This window comes from Drosophila elegans, unplaced genomic scaffold (assembly GCF_018152505.1).
Source record: "Drosophila elegans isolate 14027-0461.03 unplaced genomic scaffold, ASM1815250v1 contig_208, whole genome shotgun sequence".
Classification (NCBI taxonomy): Eukaryota; Metazoa; Arthropoda; class Insecta; order Diptera; family Drosophilidae; genus Drosophila; species Drosophila elegans.
The window spans coordinates 19260822-19278882 of NW_024545578.1; the positions used below are offsets into that span (position 1 = coordinate 19260822).

Genomic DNA, 18061 nt, shown 5'->3' on the forward strand with positions numbered 1-18061 from the left:
AATGCGCGCTAAAGAACCGCAGTCTGAACCGAAAAGAGCGAAATAAAACAAATACTGAAACTGCAACGGCGAGCAGAGGCTACAATAACAATAAATTTAACACTTTAACGGTTGTGCGAGAAGCGGCTACATGTAATATACCCAAATCGCATTAAATTATAACATTACAAACGAAACAAATTATCAAATTAAGTTAGAATGGTGCCAGTTTAAAATGTACAGCATACTTTTAGGCTGGCGTAATTGTGGATAGTTAGGATTATCTCACAATTAAAAAAAATTATGGTAAAAAATATTTAAATTGATATTAAATTTAAATAAAAACGAAACAAATTTATTAAGTTTAAGTGCCAAAAGAATAAATTTCGTAAATAAATTTGCTTGTTAAGTGCCAGTTTCTTAAAAATGTTTGAGTTTATGCTTCTTTAAAACATCATCAGTCTCCAAAGTGACTAGGGAAATGTACATTGGCTTGAGCCTTTATCCAATTAAGGTGATCGCTGGTACGTATGTGTATCGATGGGTGTTCACCCTTACAATTTGCAGGCATAAGATGAATAACCCCGACGAATGTGGGTCTGCCGTCCAGTGTGACTACTGGTCCGCCGATGTCCCCCTCGCAAACGCCTTTATTGCCGGCTCCGGAGGTGCAGACATTAAAAGATTCCACTTGGGGATAACTCTTGGCGCACTCAGTGTTTGATATAATTTTCACTTGAATGCAATTCAGCCAATTTTCAATTTTTGAATTCTTACTTGTTTTTCCCCAACCGCATACCAAGGTCAAATTTCCTGTCCAGCGGTAATCTCGTATCATCAAATTTGGAACTAGTGCCCGGTGCAATCGTCTGTCAAACTTCATATACGGACATTTAAGCAATCCAAGATCGTGCTTTTTGTTTGGGTGGATGTAATAGTTTTCACTGTAGACCCTGAAAATTTTCCATCCCCACCATGGTCTTCGTGAGCCGGTGTGGACCTCAACAAACTCATACTTGAGAAGTGACCCGACTGTGAGGACCCATTGATTCGAAATCACTGTACCGGCCCCAAATTCAATTGCAGAGGTATAACTTTCTGCGACGAGGATTCCAACCATGTAAATCACTGTAAAGGGTTGGGCATTATAGCCGCCGTAGATTCTAGGCTTAGCCTTCTTTTCTTCCGCACTGACAAAAACTAGTGATGTTAAAACTAGCAACATAAGGACGATCTTCATCGCTAAGCAATATGTTCTTTCTTATACTTAACTGAAAACCTACGAATACTAACTAAATAAATTTCTAATTCTTTTAAGCTCTTAAAAACAACTCATCTGTGTCAAAACAATTTATTTTGGCTTTAACGGATGACCGATACAATTTTCACGGATTAAAATTTAGCATCTTAGGTATTTCTCACATTGCACCGTTTGTTGCAGTTAGTCTTAAGTTTAAATTTAGACAGAAGTTTAAATTAACTTAAGAATTTTCCAATTAAATTTATCATATTGTTCAAGTGTAGAAAAAAAATCTCGTTTTTAATTTAATTCGTTTTCAATACAAGGTTCTGTCAGCAATTACATTTTTGTTTTGCAATGATCAACATGTGAATACCCGCAGAGTTGCTAACTTGGAAATTTAAAGTAGGAATTTCTTGACGATTTAATTGTTTAAATGCATTTCCGATTTTCCCGTTTCACTTTATTCGTTTGTAAATTTAATTTATTTAATGAGCAGCGCAATAAAACGCATTTACTGTCAAGTGATAAAATGGTATTCCAGCCCAATGTTTTCTTTTTTTTTTCCGCCACCTCCTGGCATATTTTTCATTTATGTATATGTGGTCCACATGTCAGTAGCATTTTCCTCCCATTTCCACAGCCTGTTGACATGCAGCAATTATTAACTTTTGTGCGGCTGCTGCCATGGCGCCGTGTGTTTGTTATTAATTTCTTGTTATTTATGCAAATAGTTGGCACTTAATACGCCTGTAAATACATTTAAATATTTGTTTCTTTTTTTTTCACTCACTCTTTTGCAAATCGCTTTGTGTATTACGATAAATTAACAGCAAACACAATGCAAAAATGATCGGGTGGTGACACGTTCTCCGCTTATCGAAAATGTCGAGTTCTTTAACGGAATTTTAAACTCTTCAGTACAAAGTATGAATTTCATACAACGGTCTGGTCTGGTCCGAGTTCCATAAACTCCGCAGAGTTATCGCCAGCAGACGTGAAGTCATCTCTGGGCACACGATGATGCACTCAGAAAAATACCCCGTTTTGTTTTCCTTAAAAAAAAGTATACACAATTTAAATTTTCAGAAATTATTTGGATTTAATTGGTTAGATTAGCCCCGATTATTAGATACCCGAAACTCGGTTTGCAAATTTTATTATAAAGCTGCCCCCTAAAAATAATCGGCTTTTAACATCTGGTAGAAAATATTAAAAACTTAAACATTTATGGTTTGATTTAATATTTTTAAAATTGAAAACCCTGTAACTTCGTATTGTAATATTCAGAACTTTTAAGTTTATGATTGGAAATCATTTTTTATAATTTTGAGTACAAAATCTATGTGTTAAAGATGAGTAGATAATAAAAACTAAAAATTCATTGTCGAATTTAGACACTACTATTTTCTTACGTATATACGGATAAGATTTTCGCAGTGCATGCATATGCAATCCACGCTCTACGGATCGGATTCTGTTGGGGGTCACGTCTGCGGGTCTGCCATATCCTGGACCGACTTCGTCCTGTGTGACTGCTTATGAATAAAGTTGTTTGCTGGCTTGTCAATACACACATGGCATCATCATCATTCCTCCTCCATGTTGGCCTTCCTTGCCCCCTTTCAATTGGGGTTATTTGTCGCTCTATCTGGCCCGGATCGGTGGGTGTGAACCCTCTTTTGTTGACTTTTCGGCTTTCAATGGGCCACGACGTCTATTCATTTTTTGTGCTGCGCTATTAGGGTTGCCATCAACACCACCCCATTCGCTCCGAGCAATTTGAAATGAAAAGTTGTCTGCCATATAAACATATGTACGGATGGAAAATGAAAACACAAGATGATACGAGGTAGGCAGTAAATAGCAACAGGCGTGGTGACGAAATGTGTCCTTTGACATTTGATCGCTCGCCTCCGATAATCCTGACAGCATCGCATCGTTGGCTCTTCAACAACTTCAACAACTTCGCCAGCTTAATGGCTTGCTGCATTATTTATAGCACGTCGAGGCCCCATCAAAACGCTTTAACACGAGCCGTCTGATGGGAAAAATGGAAGAGAAAAATACTTGGAAAAGAAGCACCGAAATGTAGTCCACCGAGTCGTTGACTTTAAGCCGTAGACAATGCGGGGCATTAGGCATCCCGATCCTGAGCGGATGCAGCTAAAGTAATTAAGCACTTTGACAGGAGAGTCCATAGACTGGGCTGAATAGTACGCACATCAAATAGTTTATTCTGTTCACTTAACAAGTTACTGAGTTTCCTACAAAGGAATTAAATCTGAATCAAACTAAAACACCTCTTGACTAGTGCTTGAACTTTTTTAAACCGAATTTTTTTTTCAATTTTGTGACGAAAAGTAAGTAATTATAAACGATTTTGTGTTTACATATTTAAAGGGAAACAATAATATGTTTTTCGTCAGAAATGTTGGTGTAAGAGTTATGGGAAGCTGCTATCGTTACTAGTTTCTTTACCTTATCAAGTGGTGTTTGATTTATATTTAGTTGTATTAAGTTAAATAAAAATGTATCTGAGAGGCCCTTATAAATTTAGTTTAGTCGGAAGGGCTACCAATTTTTAAGAGCATTTTATATCCGACCTTTCCGGACTCCAAATGCTTTTTCCACACTCAATTATAAAGTTCAGCTCACATGTGCCCACAAGAAGGTTCCCATTGGTGGCATCCTGAAGTTTAGCCGGCGACGACTTTTACTTACTCACTTGCCACGAAGCCTCTTAATTTACTTTTGCGCTCAGGCGTCTGGAAAATAAAAGTGCAAACGGTGGCAGCCTTTGTCCTGCGCCTAAAAAGGCTGCAGGACTCCAGAGGGGAAGGAAGAAACGGAATGGAATGGGCGAACGAGAGAACTACGGCAATTTCTGCACATTTTCTAGCGTTTGAACTTGGACTGTCGACTCCCTCCGTAGTGCAGTTAATTATAATTAAGCCGAGTTAACTAACCACTTGCTGGCTCTCGAGGAGTTCTACTGCCACAGGATTACGCAGTCACCTAAAATACGTCAGCTGCTGTTATTGTTGTTGTTATATTAATTAAAGTTGCGTTCATTAATATGCCGACAGCACCGAAATGTAGGCCACCGAAACTGTTGCATATTCAAACGTTTATTCAATACGACTTCACTAGGGATTGTTACTCCTTATGGTTGTTGCTATTGTTTGCGGATATTCACAATGACGAACATCAGACTTCAAGGAAGCTGTTATACCATTGCACAGAAAGAATATCAGCATGGCTATGAATGTGTTCGTCACATATAAAAATAAAATATATTTAATTATATCGCTTAAAAAAATAAATACTAAAGAGAATTCCTGTATGTCCTTTAATAATCCTAAAGATAAACATTTAATTTACAACTATATTAATCTAATATTCTTACAATTATTTTTAATCTATTTATGTAAAAAAAAATGACTGAACACTATATTATTTTTTAGAAACATTTGTTAAATCTTAAGGTTTAAACGCAGTTATCTCTTGCTATGTTGCACTGTAATATCTGCAGACATCTGTTAGTAGACTAGAGTTTTAGTGAAAAGAAATTTATTTGTTTAATTTCAAACTTATCAACTTGACACATCTGCTGGTTTTGTTTTCTGTGCATTTGCCAGCGGCGTTGTTCTTCATTTGCAAGGACAATGCGACACAAAAATGGAAACCGTTGAATGAGTGAATGAATGCCTGAATGGTGAATGAATGAAAACCAGACAGAAGACTGGCAGGCAGGAATGCCATTATAATAAATAAAGAGCCTTTCACTCATAACTGGCGCACAATGCAGCCAAAGCCATGAATATCCCAACTCCTGGTGACTCCTTTTCTGGTTCCTCCGTTTGATTTATGCCAAACAATGCGAAAACGCTTTTAATAAAGCTGATGGGAAAAGCTGTAGATACCGATCAATGAATATTTACCAACTGTATGCAGCTGCAGGCAAAATAATATACATACTTCTTCCGTATGTCGATTTCTAAATGTTTAAGATACAAAATTGGCATAGGGCTTTGAGACTATTTAAACAGTTAATACAAATTTTCTAGTAATTGTCCCTTTTAGTATTCACAAAAATGCAAGTACACGATTTCAAAATATTTAAGAAGAGAGAAGTAAAAGTCTTGTAATTACCTGTTAGATTTAATAACCAAACACATTTATTTTCAATAGAAAGAGTATCAGACTACCAAGTTCCCTAAAGACATAAAAACTTTCTGCTTTGTTTTTTCATATCACGTGAGTTTTTAATTTTTCTACATTCTTGTAGCTATATTCCCCTTATATTAGATTCAAATTGAAGCGCCAAAAGCTTTCACAATTAACACCAACTGGCGCGCCCATAAATCCGCAATAAATTCTATTGGGGTGGGGATTGCATAAAAATCACATTAACAATTTGCTAGTACACGAGTATTTTATTTTTATGGCTGCATGTTTTATTTTTATTTCATGCACGTCTTTTGTACATTTTAATGCCCTTTATCACCCACATCCTCACACGCACACTATGCAAAGGAGCCACACACGCACACACATTCAACACACATGGTGCCACAATGGTGGTGGTGGTGCTGTTGGTGGGTGGGAGTGAGAGGGGCAGAGTGTCAGACAAGGAGGCACTGCACTGTTGCCATCGAAAGCGCAATAAAAACGCTTAATTTTTCACTTTTACACGAGCGAGAACAAAGTTTCTTTGTTGTTGTTGTTGCTTCTCCACCCCCACCCCCTTTTTATTCCTTTGCCTCCGTTTTCAAAGGAAGGATAATAGGTGTGAAACTGGGCGAGTCCTTGTATGCGTGAGCCATTTAAAAGTTATTTAATTTAATAACAAGCACAAAACATGTTACCAGTAAAAGCAAACGAACATAAATATGAAGAGAAAATTGGGGATGAAGCTCATAAAAAACGAGAGGAAATATCTGTAAGCATCAGGGAAATGGCAGAATGTATATCGCTTTCAAATTATTTAGTGCTCACAAAATTTACAAATATTTACAAATATTATAAGAAACCCAACAGCTTGCATAGCCATTGCAATGGTTAACCAACCATCTTAAAAAAGATTTTAGTATTGACTGTAGAAGAAGTTTATTTCAATTAAAACGGCATTTTTGCATTTTAATTGGCTTGCGTTAAGATTAAAATCCACAAAAAAAAAACACGAGAGAACGCAAAATCCCACGCCCATATATAAATGAAACACAAATAAAGGGACGGAAACCGATATGCCCGTTGATATCCATTTGATTTTAAGCCCTGCGACGACAAACAAACAAAACGCGAATGTGATTTTTATTTATTGTACGATGCCGTTTTTCTCTTATTTTGCAGATTTTCCGGCAATACCGGACAATCTGCGGCCGCTCACAGATTTGGATTCGTTAAAAAGTGAAAAATCTGCTGTGAAGTACGGGGGGAAAACAATCCGACTGCAAATGCAATAAGCCGTCGACAAAAGCCGCGTCTAAGCCACAGAAAAAAAGAGGGGAAAAGAGGGAAAATAGGAAAACGCAGCGTTAAAAACAAGGACAACAGGATTGCGTTCTTGTACTTTGGACACACGTGCGCCGCGGCTGCGCCCGTGCCCGTGTCCTTGGCAGGTCCTGTGACGTCGCCACTGGGGTCCTCGACAGCCACCATGAAGCTGTCCAAGCTGTCCAACCAGACCAACTCGCAGGATCCGCAGGCGGTCAACTCGCGCATCTTCGTGGGCAATCTGAATACCTTCCAGTGCTCCAAAACGGACGTGGAGCGCATGTTCCAGATCTATGGCCGCCTCGCTGGTAAGTCCTTGTCATCCATCCGAGTCCAGTCCCTGATATCCCTAACACACATTTGGCTCTGCGTCTCCCGCAGGCATTTCCATGCATAAGGGCTATGCCTTTGTGCAGTTCACCAATCCGTTCGATGCCCGGAACGCCTGCCACGGCGAGGATGGCAAAACGGTCCTCAGCCAGACACTAGGTGAGTTCTTGTTTCGACGATTCCAGAGTGCGTGGGATAGATGTCCTGAAAATTAATATTTTAAGCCTCGACAAATTAGTAAATTTCCCAATTTTGAATAATGTTAAAGAAAAATATCAATATGAAATTAATTAAAATTTTAATAAACATGAAAAACGTTATCATTATTGCAGTTGCTTTCTATATGCACCCCAAAAAAATATCATAGAAACTAAAATAAAAATAAACATAAAACGAACCTCTGTGGCTTAAAAGGTTTTAAATAAGTCATAGACAGCAGTTTTTGACTCCTTGGTATAGAAATAAAACTATAATGTAATGGGGTTATATTATTTAGTATTTGATATTGTTTTGAATTGAAATGTAGAAGTTTTAAAGAAGAATGAAATAAAATTTGTATTTTTAAGAGAAAGAATAATTTCCAGGATAGCCCATACTTTTAAATTTTTTTTAAACCTTTTTAAATTTGTTATAATCATATTTTAATTTGTCCTATTTTATGATTGTAATTGCAATTTTTCAATTTATTTAATTGTAGAAAAATAACATATGTATAATTAATTTAACAAGTGTTTCAGTCACTGCTTTAACGTTTCACATGTAGCTAAAAGTGGGCAAAAAGCTGTCTTAAATCTGTGCGACTGGCGTGTGCCTTGAAATCCGTGCTAACGAAGGCTGCTGCTTTGCATAGACATTCCAGACCTTAACCCTCGTCCTCGCCTTGGCCAAAGTTGCATGTCCGTGGGATATCGCCAGTTACGTGGGCCCAAAAGGAGTTGGGCGGAGTGGAGTCGTCAGGTTAATGGCCGCCGGCAGCGGAAGCGTTGCACTAAAATCGAACAAACGCGCGAAAAAAGCCACAAAGGCGCCGGGAAAAACGGGAGGTGCAGATGGGTTGGCCTGTCCTGGCTCACAGCTCACGGCTCACGGCTTACATAGTAGTAAGCAATGGTAATGAAGGAGCCTCGATCCTGGCATGTGTAGTGGCCATATCTCTGGGCACCCCACGACTAACATAATGTCTGAGTATTTCGACGGGCGGAAGTCGCTGCCGGCCGCAAAAACTTAAAGTGCGGCCGACATAAATCTTGGCACGATACTTTTAATGAAATTTCAATGTTGTGCCAGACAGTCGACTGTCTTTTGTATCTGTGAATTTTCCCTGACTATCTGACAGTCTAGTCGTTCGGCGTTCACCGCTCAGCGTTTAATGAAATAATTTAACGCCAGTTGCAGCTGCCATGTTGACGGTTCTGCGAGTCTCACTTGCCTCATTTCTTTTTTGCTTTCTCCAGTGCGTGTCTCGTGTGGAGAACAAGTTAATGCACTTAGTGCTCTGTGTCGGCTGATGATGCTTTTCTGCTGCTGGCGGCAACGCTGCGGATGCTTCATATTCATACGCCCCGTTCGCCGGCGAACAGAGCGGAATGCGGCAGCTCTCATAAAAATGAGTCCCGCTTATGCAAATGCGGACTGCAAAATGTGAAATGCTAATTCCACTGATTAGGAATAAGAGAACCAACAACGGAGTGGCCGGCGTAATATTTCATTGCTACGCGCCATTGACTTTGAAGCGCTGGAAAATGCGGCTGGCACAACTAAAGAGATTTACACTGGGGGAAAAGCGGGGTGTTGGCTTGCTGGTCGACTGGAACTTGTGCAAATCCTTCTTACGCTTTTATCCTTAATCTTAATTATAGCCTGCCAGCCCAACAGTCGGACAGTGAGGCAGGAAAAGGGAAGCACAAATAACCAGAAAGCCAGGAACGAAACAGAACAGCTGAGAAAAGAAAGTGGCAAAGCCATCACGCCCTCTTTTCTTCTTGTATTTTTTTTTTTTTATTTTTTTTACCGAACCCACCAATTTATAGATAGCTCTTGGTTTCCCTCTCTTTTTTTCCAAGGCACAGCCGTCGCACTTCAAACTTTGTCATGAATTATGATGAACGAGCTGCTTGGGTTGCGGATGGGTGTCCCTTCCCCAAATTCTTTCCTCCCGCAAATAGCTTTCCATAAACAGCCCCTGTCGCACCCTTTTCAATGGGAAATCAAATACGGTTGGCCATCACAAATACCCTTTTGGGTAAATAGACAGAAATACTTAATATAATTTAATACACAATTATATTGCAAATAAAGTTTAACTGCAATTGCTTAAGCAATTTAAATCTTAGCAATATATATACTTGTTATATATTTATTTATTTAAGAGCATATACACTTCGACTATCTGTAGCTGTAGCCTCTGCATCATGGTTTTTTTATGCATAAATAAGAACTGACAATTCCGGGCTTGGCGCTCTTTTATTAAGATTAATGATTGGTGTGTAGCCAGATTGAATTAACCATGGAATGCAGTTGGCCAATGGACATGCACATTAAAAAAAAAAACACAAAATATTTTTAATCACTTACAGCTCGAACATTCATTTGCATAATGAAAGGAATATGAGAACAAAGGACTGCCTTTGTCTTTCGTAGCTTTTTATGTACTGCTTAGACAATGACTTCAAAGGACTCCGAATTTGTGTATATTTAGATTTTCGGGACATAAAACAGATTGCCTTTTGTTATTAAAAATTTTCCATTTTCAAATTCTTTCCTTTGCAGATGTCAACATGGTGGCCGAACCGAAAGCGCATCAGATCGGAAGAAAGCGGCAGAATGTGAGCAAGACCGGAAACGATTGGTGAGTCTTACGCAGGATTAGGCCAAGGACTTCCAGTCAATTTTTGGCTCATTTCAGTTTAATCTAAAAGCTTACTTTGCTCAATTTAACGCCGCCATGTGGCATTCGCTTAGACTTTATTTACATATCATTTAACGGGTGGCTTTCTCGACTGTTTTCTGGGGTCCGCACAACAAATAAATAAATATATAAAGAACCATTCATCAGGCGATGGGGTCGCCCTTTGTTTCAACGCCCGTCCGGCATAAAATATTTGGCTGTCAACGGCTAGCCGGTTTTTTTTGCACCCAACCGGAACACTTCAGGCCAAGTTCTCGTCTCCATTTCGGTTTTACTTTTCGTCCCAGAGAGGGTCAGTCGGTGTTCGAGTGCTGCGTCAACATATCAACACACACACACACTGCATGGGAGTGTACTGTGGATCCTGTGAGTGACAGTTGCAATGTATGCCATAATGTCCTGGCGCTGACATGTGCACTTGTTTGTCTTTGTCGTGGCGCGGCCTTAATGATGACTGAGCGACATTCACAATTTATTCGGGCCTTGAGCTCCAGACCTTCGTTACTCGTGTGGAAATATTTAATTTAAGCTTAATGACGCCGAAACGAAATGCGCAATGCGTTGGCTTTAAAAGGGACATCATCGACCAGGAACACAACTGGAACCCAACGGACATCGACTTGATTGTAATTAAAACGCAAACATGTCAGCCCCCCACACTCTCAATTGTGTCAAATATGTCCAGGTGCTCTCGTGTTTGTCATTAAACGGCTGCTCACCTTTTCCCCGCCCCCATCGACCACACACAAACTGACCGAAAAAGCCACAATTGTTGCTCCCCCCCTCTTGGCCAGGATCTGCCCACTCGCCCACTCGCCCACTCAACTGACCACAATTGGTTGGCCTTACCAGAGGGGTTTCGGGCCATCGTCCTGTTCCGGCATTTGTATCAATCACTGGCAACATAACCCAACGGGAGGCCCAGAACACAAACACAATTGCCAAATGACAATTCAAACGGCGGCAATGGCAGCCTAAACAAATATTGACGGACTGATGGCCGGGTTGAGGAAGTGACTGACTGACAATGGGGTCGGGCAACAGTTGGCAGGCTGTTCATTTGCAGTTAATGAGAGGGTGTTCACATTTACGAGTGAATCTGGACAAGTGGGAAAGGTTGCTAAAGCAAATTAAAACAAAGTATTACAAATTGCATTGAAATCAAATTATTTGCATAATGGCATTTATTTAAAAAAAAACTCTTAATAATCTTTAAATCTATTTAGTTAGTTTTGATCAATGTGTGAACTATAAAAGCGAATATTAAATAAGCGTAGTGATAATTGTATTTTAATGTAGGTCATATTTATTTACAATCTAGTGCAATAGTCACAATGCATTATATATTCAGTCAGTCCAAAATGATACACAATTACCTAAACGGTTTATAATTTATAATAATTAAAATTGTTGTTGAAATTAACCTTTAATTGAAAAATAAATATACACCCACAAATTGAAAAAAAAAATGTTGCCATACAGATAATTTAAGTTTTGTAAAGTTCCAGTTTAGTTTGAATTATTTTATTTAATATGTTTTTGTTGGTAAGTGTTTTGTTTTCAGTTTCCGAGGGTATCAACACTTTGACTCTAAAGGTTTTTCCGGTGTTATTCTTAAATACATATTTTTTTTGGTCCCACCGCTGCTAATACTTCAATTAGCTAGCAAATGTTTGCTGAGCAAATGAACACCTTTAAGTATCTATATAATGTGTTATTAACACTTTAACGTTACACCATTGATTAGTTGCAGTGTTAAGCCTATTTGCCACTTGAACTATGAATCTTTTCGTATTTTTTAAACATATTTATCATTATATTATTAATAGACAAACAGAAAAACATAAAATTGAAATTAAGAATAATATTATATTACTTTTAATCTTTACAAAATATTGAATAAAATACATACAAATTTATCTTTGTGCAGGGATTACTTCTACGACAGCTACTGCTCCTCGGCGCTGCTGCGGGGCGGCGGGGGCGTTGGTGGGGGCGGCTCCAACGGAGTGCGGGCCAAGAAGCGGAAGCGTCTGATGACCAACGGAAGCGGTCTGGCGGTGGCCGTGCAGCAGCAACAACAGCAGCAGCACGGCCAGCACCATCACAGTGCGGCAGCGGTGGCCGCCGCAGCGGCAGCCGCCGTCCATCAGCAACAGCAGCAGGTGCAGCAGCAGCAGCAGCAGCAGCAACACCATCAGCAACAGCAGCAGCACCAGCAGCAGGTGGCTGCCGTTGCCATGGCGGCGATGGCCAATTTGTTGCCGCAGCAACAATTGCTGCTGCATCAGCAGAATCTGCTCACCAATGCGGCAGTGGCGACAACGGCGACGGCGGCTCCAGGATCCCTCCACTGGTCGCAATACAAACAGGAGCAGCAGCACCACCCACATCCTCACCATCCGCACCACCAGCAGCCATTCGGATTCCAGCTGAAGAGCAGCGTGGCTGTCCAGGCGACGACATCGCCGCAAAATGCAAAGCCAGCAATAATGGCTAATCAAACGGCGCTCGGCGAGCCGTATCCGGTTGGAGCCGCAGCCGCCTTCGCCACCCATCACCAACATCAGCAACTTCAGCAACATCAGCAGCAGCAGCAACAGCAACAGCCGTTGCTGCAACCGTTGACTCTGGCATTGTCCCCACAGCAACCGCAGCCTCATCAGGCGGCAACGCCACTACAATTGCACAGCCAATTGATGCAGCAACATCAACAGCAGCAGCAGCAACAACAGCAGCAGCAGCATCAGCAACAGCAACAGCAGCAACATGCTCAGGAGCAATTAAGTTTGCATCAGCAGTGGGGACCATTCAAAGTCTACAGTGAGTATTGACTTGAGTCTGCTCAAGGGATGCTGAAAAATTGGGGAATAAGACCTAAAAAGTATTTTTAAATTATTGTCAGTGGTTTCATCTAGGGATTGACCAAATCAAAGCCAATGATAGTAAGCTTTCAATAGGTTGTAAAATTGTTGTTACGTAAAGTAACTATTAATTACTTAACTTTAAAAAGTCAGCAGAAAAATGATTGTTTTCTTATGTTATACTTGTTGAAAGAGATTGGTTACTAAAACTGTTTGCTTGCTTTAAATTTAAATTAAAATATTATTAGTCTGATTGGAAAATATTTAGAAGAATAATACCATTTTTGAAAATTAAAACTCAGATCGTGTGAAGAAGTTTCATAAATGAGTGGTTCTTTCTGAAATGCCTTGATTAATTATTTATATCATGTTTTTTTATTATGATTTTTTTAAAGTTTTTTTTTAGTATTATTATATATGTTATTTTAAACTATATTGAGCTATAAGTTTCCGTCAAGCTTACCTGTTTTAATGTGTCAAAAATGTTGTCGCCTGTCGACAGCTTCTCTGAAAATGAGAAATGTGTCAACGTGAAGCACGAGGTGCAGCTTTCATCGCCTCCCTTGCAGCCATTGCCGCCATATCCAGTGTCGCCTGGGCCCAAACCCCGCCACAGCAGCGGCTGCCGCCGGATTACGTTAAGGGAATACTCAGCCTGAAGAGCAGTCTGCTGGCCAACAAGCAGTCCAATTCAGGAATCAGATTCGGCATGAGGTATACGCCACAATTGGAGACTAAAGAGCATACCGAAGGTCTGCAGCAGGAGATTCAGGTTGAGCATGTCGCCAATCTGAGGCATTCTCCACCAGCTCACAGATCCCTTGTTCACTCCCAGATGCCGCAGCTCCAGTTGAATCGATATAGCCAGGAGTTTCCTGCGCCCCACCTCTTCCAGCCGCCTTTTCTTCCTCTGTCAACAAGGCAGGAGTCACCACAACTGGAGGCACAGGACTCACAGGATTCACCACCCACTGCCGAGCAACTGGAGATGCTGCAACAGTTGTCCGACTTTTTTGGCCAGCGGCAGCAGCTGCAACAACAGGTGCAACAACAGGGGCAATCGGCGGACGATGCTCAGGATAAAAGTGTGGAAAAAGAACTGTGCGATGCTGAGCCGACAGCAGATGGTTGTGAAACCACAAACGAGCCCGACAAAACTGAGGAGGAAGATTCGGTTTCCGTGGATGTGAAGAACAAGCCGGTGGAGGAGACCACCACAGCTCAGCCGAAACCTACTGTGGTCCCCAAAACAAAGGCAACCAAGCCGAGTATCGCCAAGTCCACAACTCATAAGCCTAGGACGACTCGTTCTACCAAATCTACAACAAAAAAGCTGCCCTGTTGCACTAAGCCGCTGAAGCAATCCCTTGCAAAGGCTCCCAATTTCATTAGTTTTTCGCTGAATATTGAAAACGATAATACCGAGGAGGCAAAGTCCTTGCAACCACAACATCGTACTGGTAGGCACGTGATTAAGCCTGATTTGCGTATAAATGCCATTACCAACTTACTGAGATATCGCAGTAAACGAGCTCAGGGTGCAGCTCCATATCCCAAGCCCTTTACGCAGTTAAAGGATCAAAAACTGGATTCACAAATTCGACAGAAACGAAGAAGGGATAAGATACTGGACAAAAAGCAACTCCTACAGGCTGAGCTCAAAATATGGCCCATTAGCATACGATCGAGTTGAAAATAATTATATTTTTTAAAAATTTAATTAAATAAATATTTTTGAGAAGGGGGATTTGCAAGTAAGCTTAGAACTTTAGAGAACCTCCTTTTCATTGGTTTTTCCACAGTTTTTCTCTTAGGTGCAACACGTTTTGTAAGACCTATTCCCTTTGCATATTTACAGGCAATCCGGACACATTAATCTGCGGCAATTGCCGGGAATCCTTTGGCGAGCTGTCTGAGTTATTGGACCACAAGAAAAGTTATTGCAAGCTGAGGTTCACATGCAAGTGCCAGGATGTTGCCTTTGCGGCAAGTGCAAGTAAGTGGGCGGGTGGCGTTTGAGGCGTGGCTGTGGGTGTGTGGCAACTTGTCTGTTGGCAATTAATTTATGATTGTTAAACACTTTTTGCCCCGAACCCCGATGCCGGCCAAAGTGTTTGTCTAAGGCACATTGTGAGTTGGAGGCCTCTGTTTGCCAGTCAGCAACATCTGTCGGCATTCGGGCATTCAGCAGGATGTCTGGGCGGATTCATGTCCTGCGGCTGCTTGCAAATGCATTTAAAATTGAGTTATTTATGCGCCAGAGCCTCCGATGTCTGCCCTCTGAAAATTCCAACTTAAATAACTAATTAATTCTCGCATGTTGCCCTTGTGAAAATGTAGAAACGCCACCGACGAGCGCCAAATTGCTGTGCGCCGTTTGCAAGGATGCGTTCGCCAATCCCTGGGATTTGATGGTCCACGCCCAGGCCGCGCATATGGTTAACATTTACGAGCTGGGCGATGATGAGGCAAACAGCAACGGCAACATTGCAACTGCAATGGCAACCGTGGAGAATGGACATGCAACGATTGCCGCCGATGAGGCTGCAACAAAGCAGCTGCAGATGCCAGCAGCACTTAACAAGGAGCCCAATAACAATAACAAAATTAGCAACAACAACAACAGCAACAGCAACAACAGCGATACCATAGCCAGCAGCAACAACAACGGGCATATGTCGCCCTCGGGAACAGGCATCATTATGGCATCGGGATCGGTTGAAAATGGAACTGCCAGCGACATGGAGAGCAACTGCCTGGACATCAAATTCAGCCCAAGTGCCAGTCCCAAGGAGGTGGGTGATATGGCCATCCACTCTCCCGGCACAGGTTCCCTAACGATTCCATTGCAGGATCAGCACCGGGATGATCTCTCGCTGGATGGCCGCATGTCGAGCAGCTCCCAGCAGACACATCACTCCGATGAGCTGAACGGCAAGTTGCTGAACGGTTCCGTCTCCTCGAGGGGCAGTTCGCCCGGCCTGGAGGCGGATGAGCCGCCGGCCACACGGGCCTGTATTGTTCGCACTCTGAGCATTGTGAGTATGGATGATCCTTTGCGAATTACACTAAGTTTACCTATACAAATCTACAAGCTATTTTTATTTTTAAAAAACTTATTATTTATTATTTATTTATAAAAAACTGACTTAAAATCAAAAAACGTATAGTAAAAAATTCAAAAATAACCATTATTGTGTTTTTTGCGAATTTCTTAGTCCTTTTACTTTTTCAAATAATCATCTACTTATGTATAAAGTATATTTAATTTGATTAAGATTTAAATGGAGAGTTTTTTTAATAATCCTAAAATTAATTCCAATTTTAAACATTTTGAAATCCTATTTCTTGCATTTCCAGGAAGCGTCAGGGCCAACCGCAGCACCCACTGCCAACGCTTTGAGCCTGATATCGAACAGCTTGAGCCTGGCCCTCGCACCACAATAGGTCAAAGGTCAAAGAGGGGGTCAAATGCTCCTGAGCAGGGCAAACCGGCTCAAAAGGGCTGCCTTTTGGAGTGGTGTTTTGTGCTGTCGTAATCCGATAAAAGTGCAATTTCTTCAGTATTTTTGTAACAGACTAACTTTGGAGGAAGGCTGAGAGGTCAGAAAAAGAAAGAAAAGAAAAGAAACAAAAACAAGTGGAACGGATAACGGATAATTACGGAAAACATATCATTTTAAATTAGCCATAGATATGACATACGAGCAGCCATTAATAGTGTACTGCGCGGTAGCTATATCAATTACAGCCATGTGTACGTTTATATGTAATGTATTTGTATTCGTAATTGTAATTGTAATTGTAAACGCCTTTGTGTTTGTGTTGTTTGCATGTCCTTTGGGTTCAGCGTTTCAAACGGGAGTATTTATTTGGGTTTCAAAACTGCATAAGTGAACGTATAGGTAAAATTATGGAAAGCTTAAACTGTCACCGCCAGTCGGTGGTGCATATTGAACGGTAATCGAGCTTTGTATATAGTTAATACCAATTACAAGGTTACAAATTATGAAATTATAAGGTCATTGTTAATTAACCGATGTTTATATTTTGGATATAATTTACGGAATAACTTAATCATAGTCGAAAGCAAAAATAACCCACGCAAATTGTATATCAAAAGTAGCATAGTGACAACAGGTGTTTCAAAAACAAATTCGGATATACTTGCTATATTATCTAGAATCATAATCAAATATGCGTAATATTAATAGCGACCATATTCTGTAACAACTATATCAAAAGTAGCGGCTATGTAAATAGGATAATCAACGTATTATGTACTTACCAAGCAAACAATTTGTAAACAGTAACAACATTCAATTCAATGTCCTCCAGCTAAAGCATATAAACCAACAAAAGAAATGTATTATGCAAATGGGAATACCAAAAAAAAAAAATATATATATATACAGATATATAATCAATCGTGTCTTTTACTGGGTTTCGCCGGAAGGGGAAAGCATTTGCTGAACTTATTCTCTTAAATCAAGCGACGTTTCTCAGTTTCATTTTCGACGACGCATCAGAAATTCTATTTCGCTGCTCATTAAAATAAATGACGATCGCCAGACTCTGCCAGACAGAGAAGTGTGTAAATATTTACGGCTGGCAAGAGGAAAGGTAACAGCAAGTGCAAGGACAATGCCAACATTGTTGAAGGCACAACGTCACAATAATGAAAAGTCGCAACAAAGGGTGAGTTACGCTTTTCCTTTTTGGCCGCTGGCACCAGGTCCTCCGAAAATTAGACACAATGCCCCCGAATGCAGTTCACTTTATTAAAATGCGCAACCAAAATGGTCGCATCGTGTTGTGCGGTGTTCCCTGTCGGAGATTTCTTTTTGTTTTGTCCTTGCCGTTGGCCATTGGACTATATTCTGTACTCTTATTAAAGGGTATTTGTATGTTAGCACCGGAATGTTTTTAAAGCAACGTTTTTCATTATTTTTGACGAATTAGAGATTTTTTACCTTCTTATTTGTGTTTGCTGTTTCGCAATTTTAGATTATTTGACCTTGTGTAAATTTTTTCATTATGTTAAATTAATGATGACGGAAAAATCGTCAAAAAAAATGATTTAAAATATGTTTATTGTCTAATTTAATTAATTTATGGAATTATTTTTTATTTTGATTTTAATTTTAAACGAAATATTGTAGTTTAAAGCTTGTTAATTATATTTAAAAATAATGTATTTTTCAAACTCTAATTACATTCATTATTCATAAGTTGGTCATC

General features: G+C 40.2%; 3 protein-coding genes across 5 annotated transcripts in view; 2 read left to right on the forward strand and 1 right to left on the reverse strand.

Annotated features, from left to right (window-relative positions):
* Positions 1 to 17217, forward strand: part of LOC108142525 (G-box-binding factor) — a 33473-nt gene extending 16256 nt beyond the window's left edge. Inside the window, exons 2-9 of one of the 2 annotated variants that reach the window (XM_017266450.2) lie at positions 6575 to 7026; positions 7100 to 7207; positions 9818 to 9896; positions 11887 to 12779; positions 14679 to 14816; positions 15161 to 15615; positions 15673 to 15858; positions 16181 to 17217. In XM_017266450.2, the coding sequence (XP_017121939.1) occupies positions 6882 to 7026; positions 7100 to 7207; positions 9818 to 9896; positions 11887 to 12779; positions 14679 to 14816; positions 15161 to 15615; positions 15673 to 15858; positions 16181 to 16267 (2091 nt within the window). In that variant the 5' untranslated portion in view covers positions 6575 to 6881 and the 3' untranslated portion in view covers positions 16268 to 17217. Of the gene's footprint in view, positions 1 to 6574; positions 7027 to 7099; positions 7208 to 9817; positions 9897 to 11886; positions 12780 to 14678; positions 14817 to 15160; positions 15859 to 16180 lie in introns of both variants that reach the window. The other variant, XM_017266449.2, reaches the window with a different exon arrangement.
* LOC108142528 (serine protease 1-like) lies at positions 326 to 1250 on the reverse strand. Its single transcript, XM_017266453.1, has one exon. It carries the CDS (start codon positions 1217 to 1219, stop codon positions 437 to 439), a length of 783 nt encoding a protein of 260 aa, XP_017121942.1. The 5' UTR covers positions 1220 to 1250; the 3' UTR covers positions 326 to 436.
* LOC108142526 lies at positions 12793 to 14657 on the forward strand. Of its 2 annotated transcripts, XM_017266452.2 has the most exons (2): positions 12793 to 13592; positions 13656 to 14657. In XM_017266452.2, exons 1-2 carry the CDS (start codon positions 13341 to 13343, stop codon positions 14511 to 14513), a joined length of 1110 nt encoding a protein of 369 aa, XP_017121941.1. In that variant the 5' UTR covers positions 12793 to 13340; the 3' UTR covers positions 14514 to 14657. The 2 variants fall into 2 exon arrangements, with proteins under 2 accessions (XP_017121941.1, XP_017121940.1); XM_017266451.2 differs by having other exon boundaries at positions 12794 to 14656.
* Positions 17218 to 18061: the final 844 nt, after the last annotated feature.

Coding starts and splice junctions, on each gene's coding strand:
- LOC108142528 (XM_017266453.1), bottom strand. CDS start 1,219: ATGAAGATCGTCCTTATGTTGCTAGTTTTAACATCACTAGTTTTTGTC.
- LOC108142526 (XM_017266451.2), top strand. CDS start 13,341: ATGTGTCAACGTGAAGCACGAGGTGCAGCTTTCATCGCCTCCCTTGCA.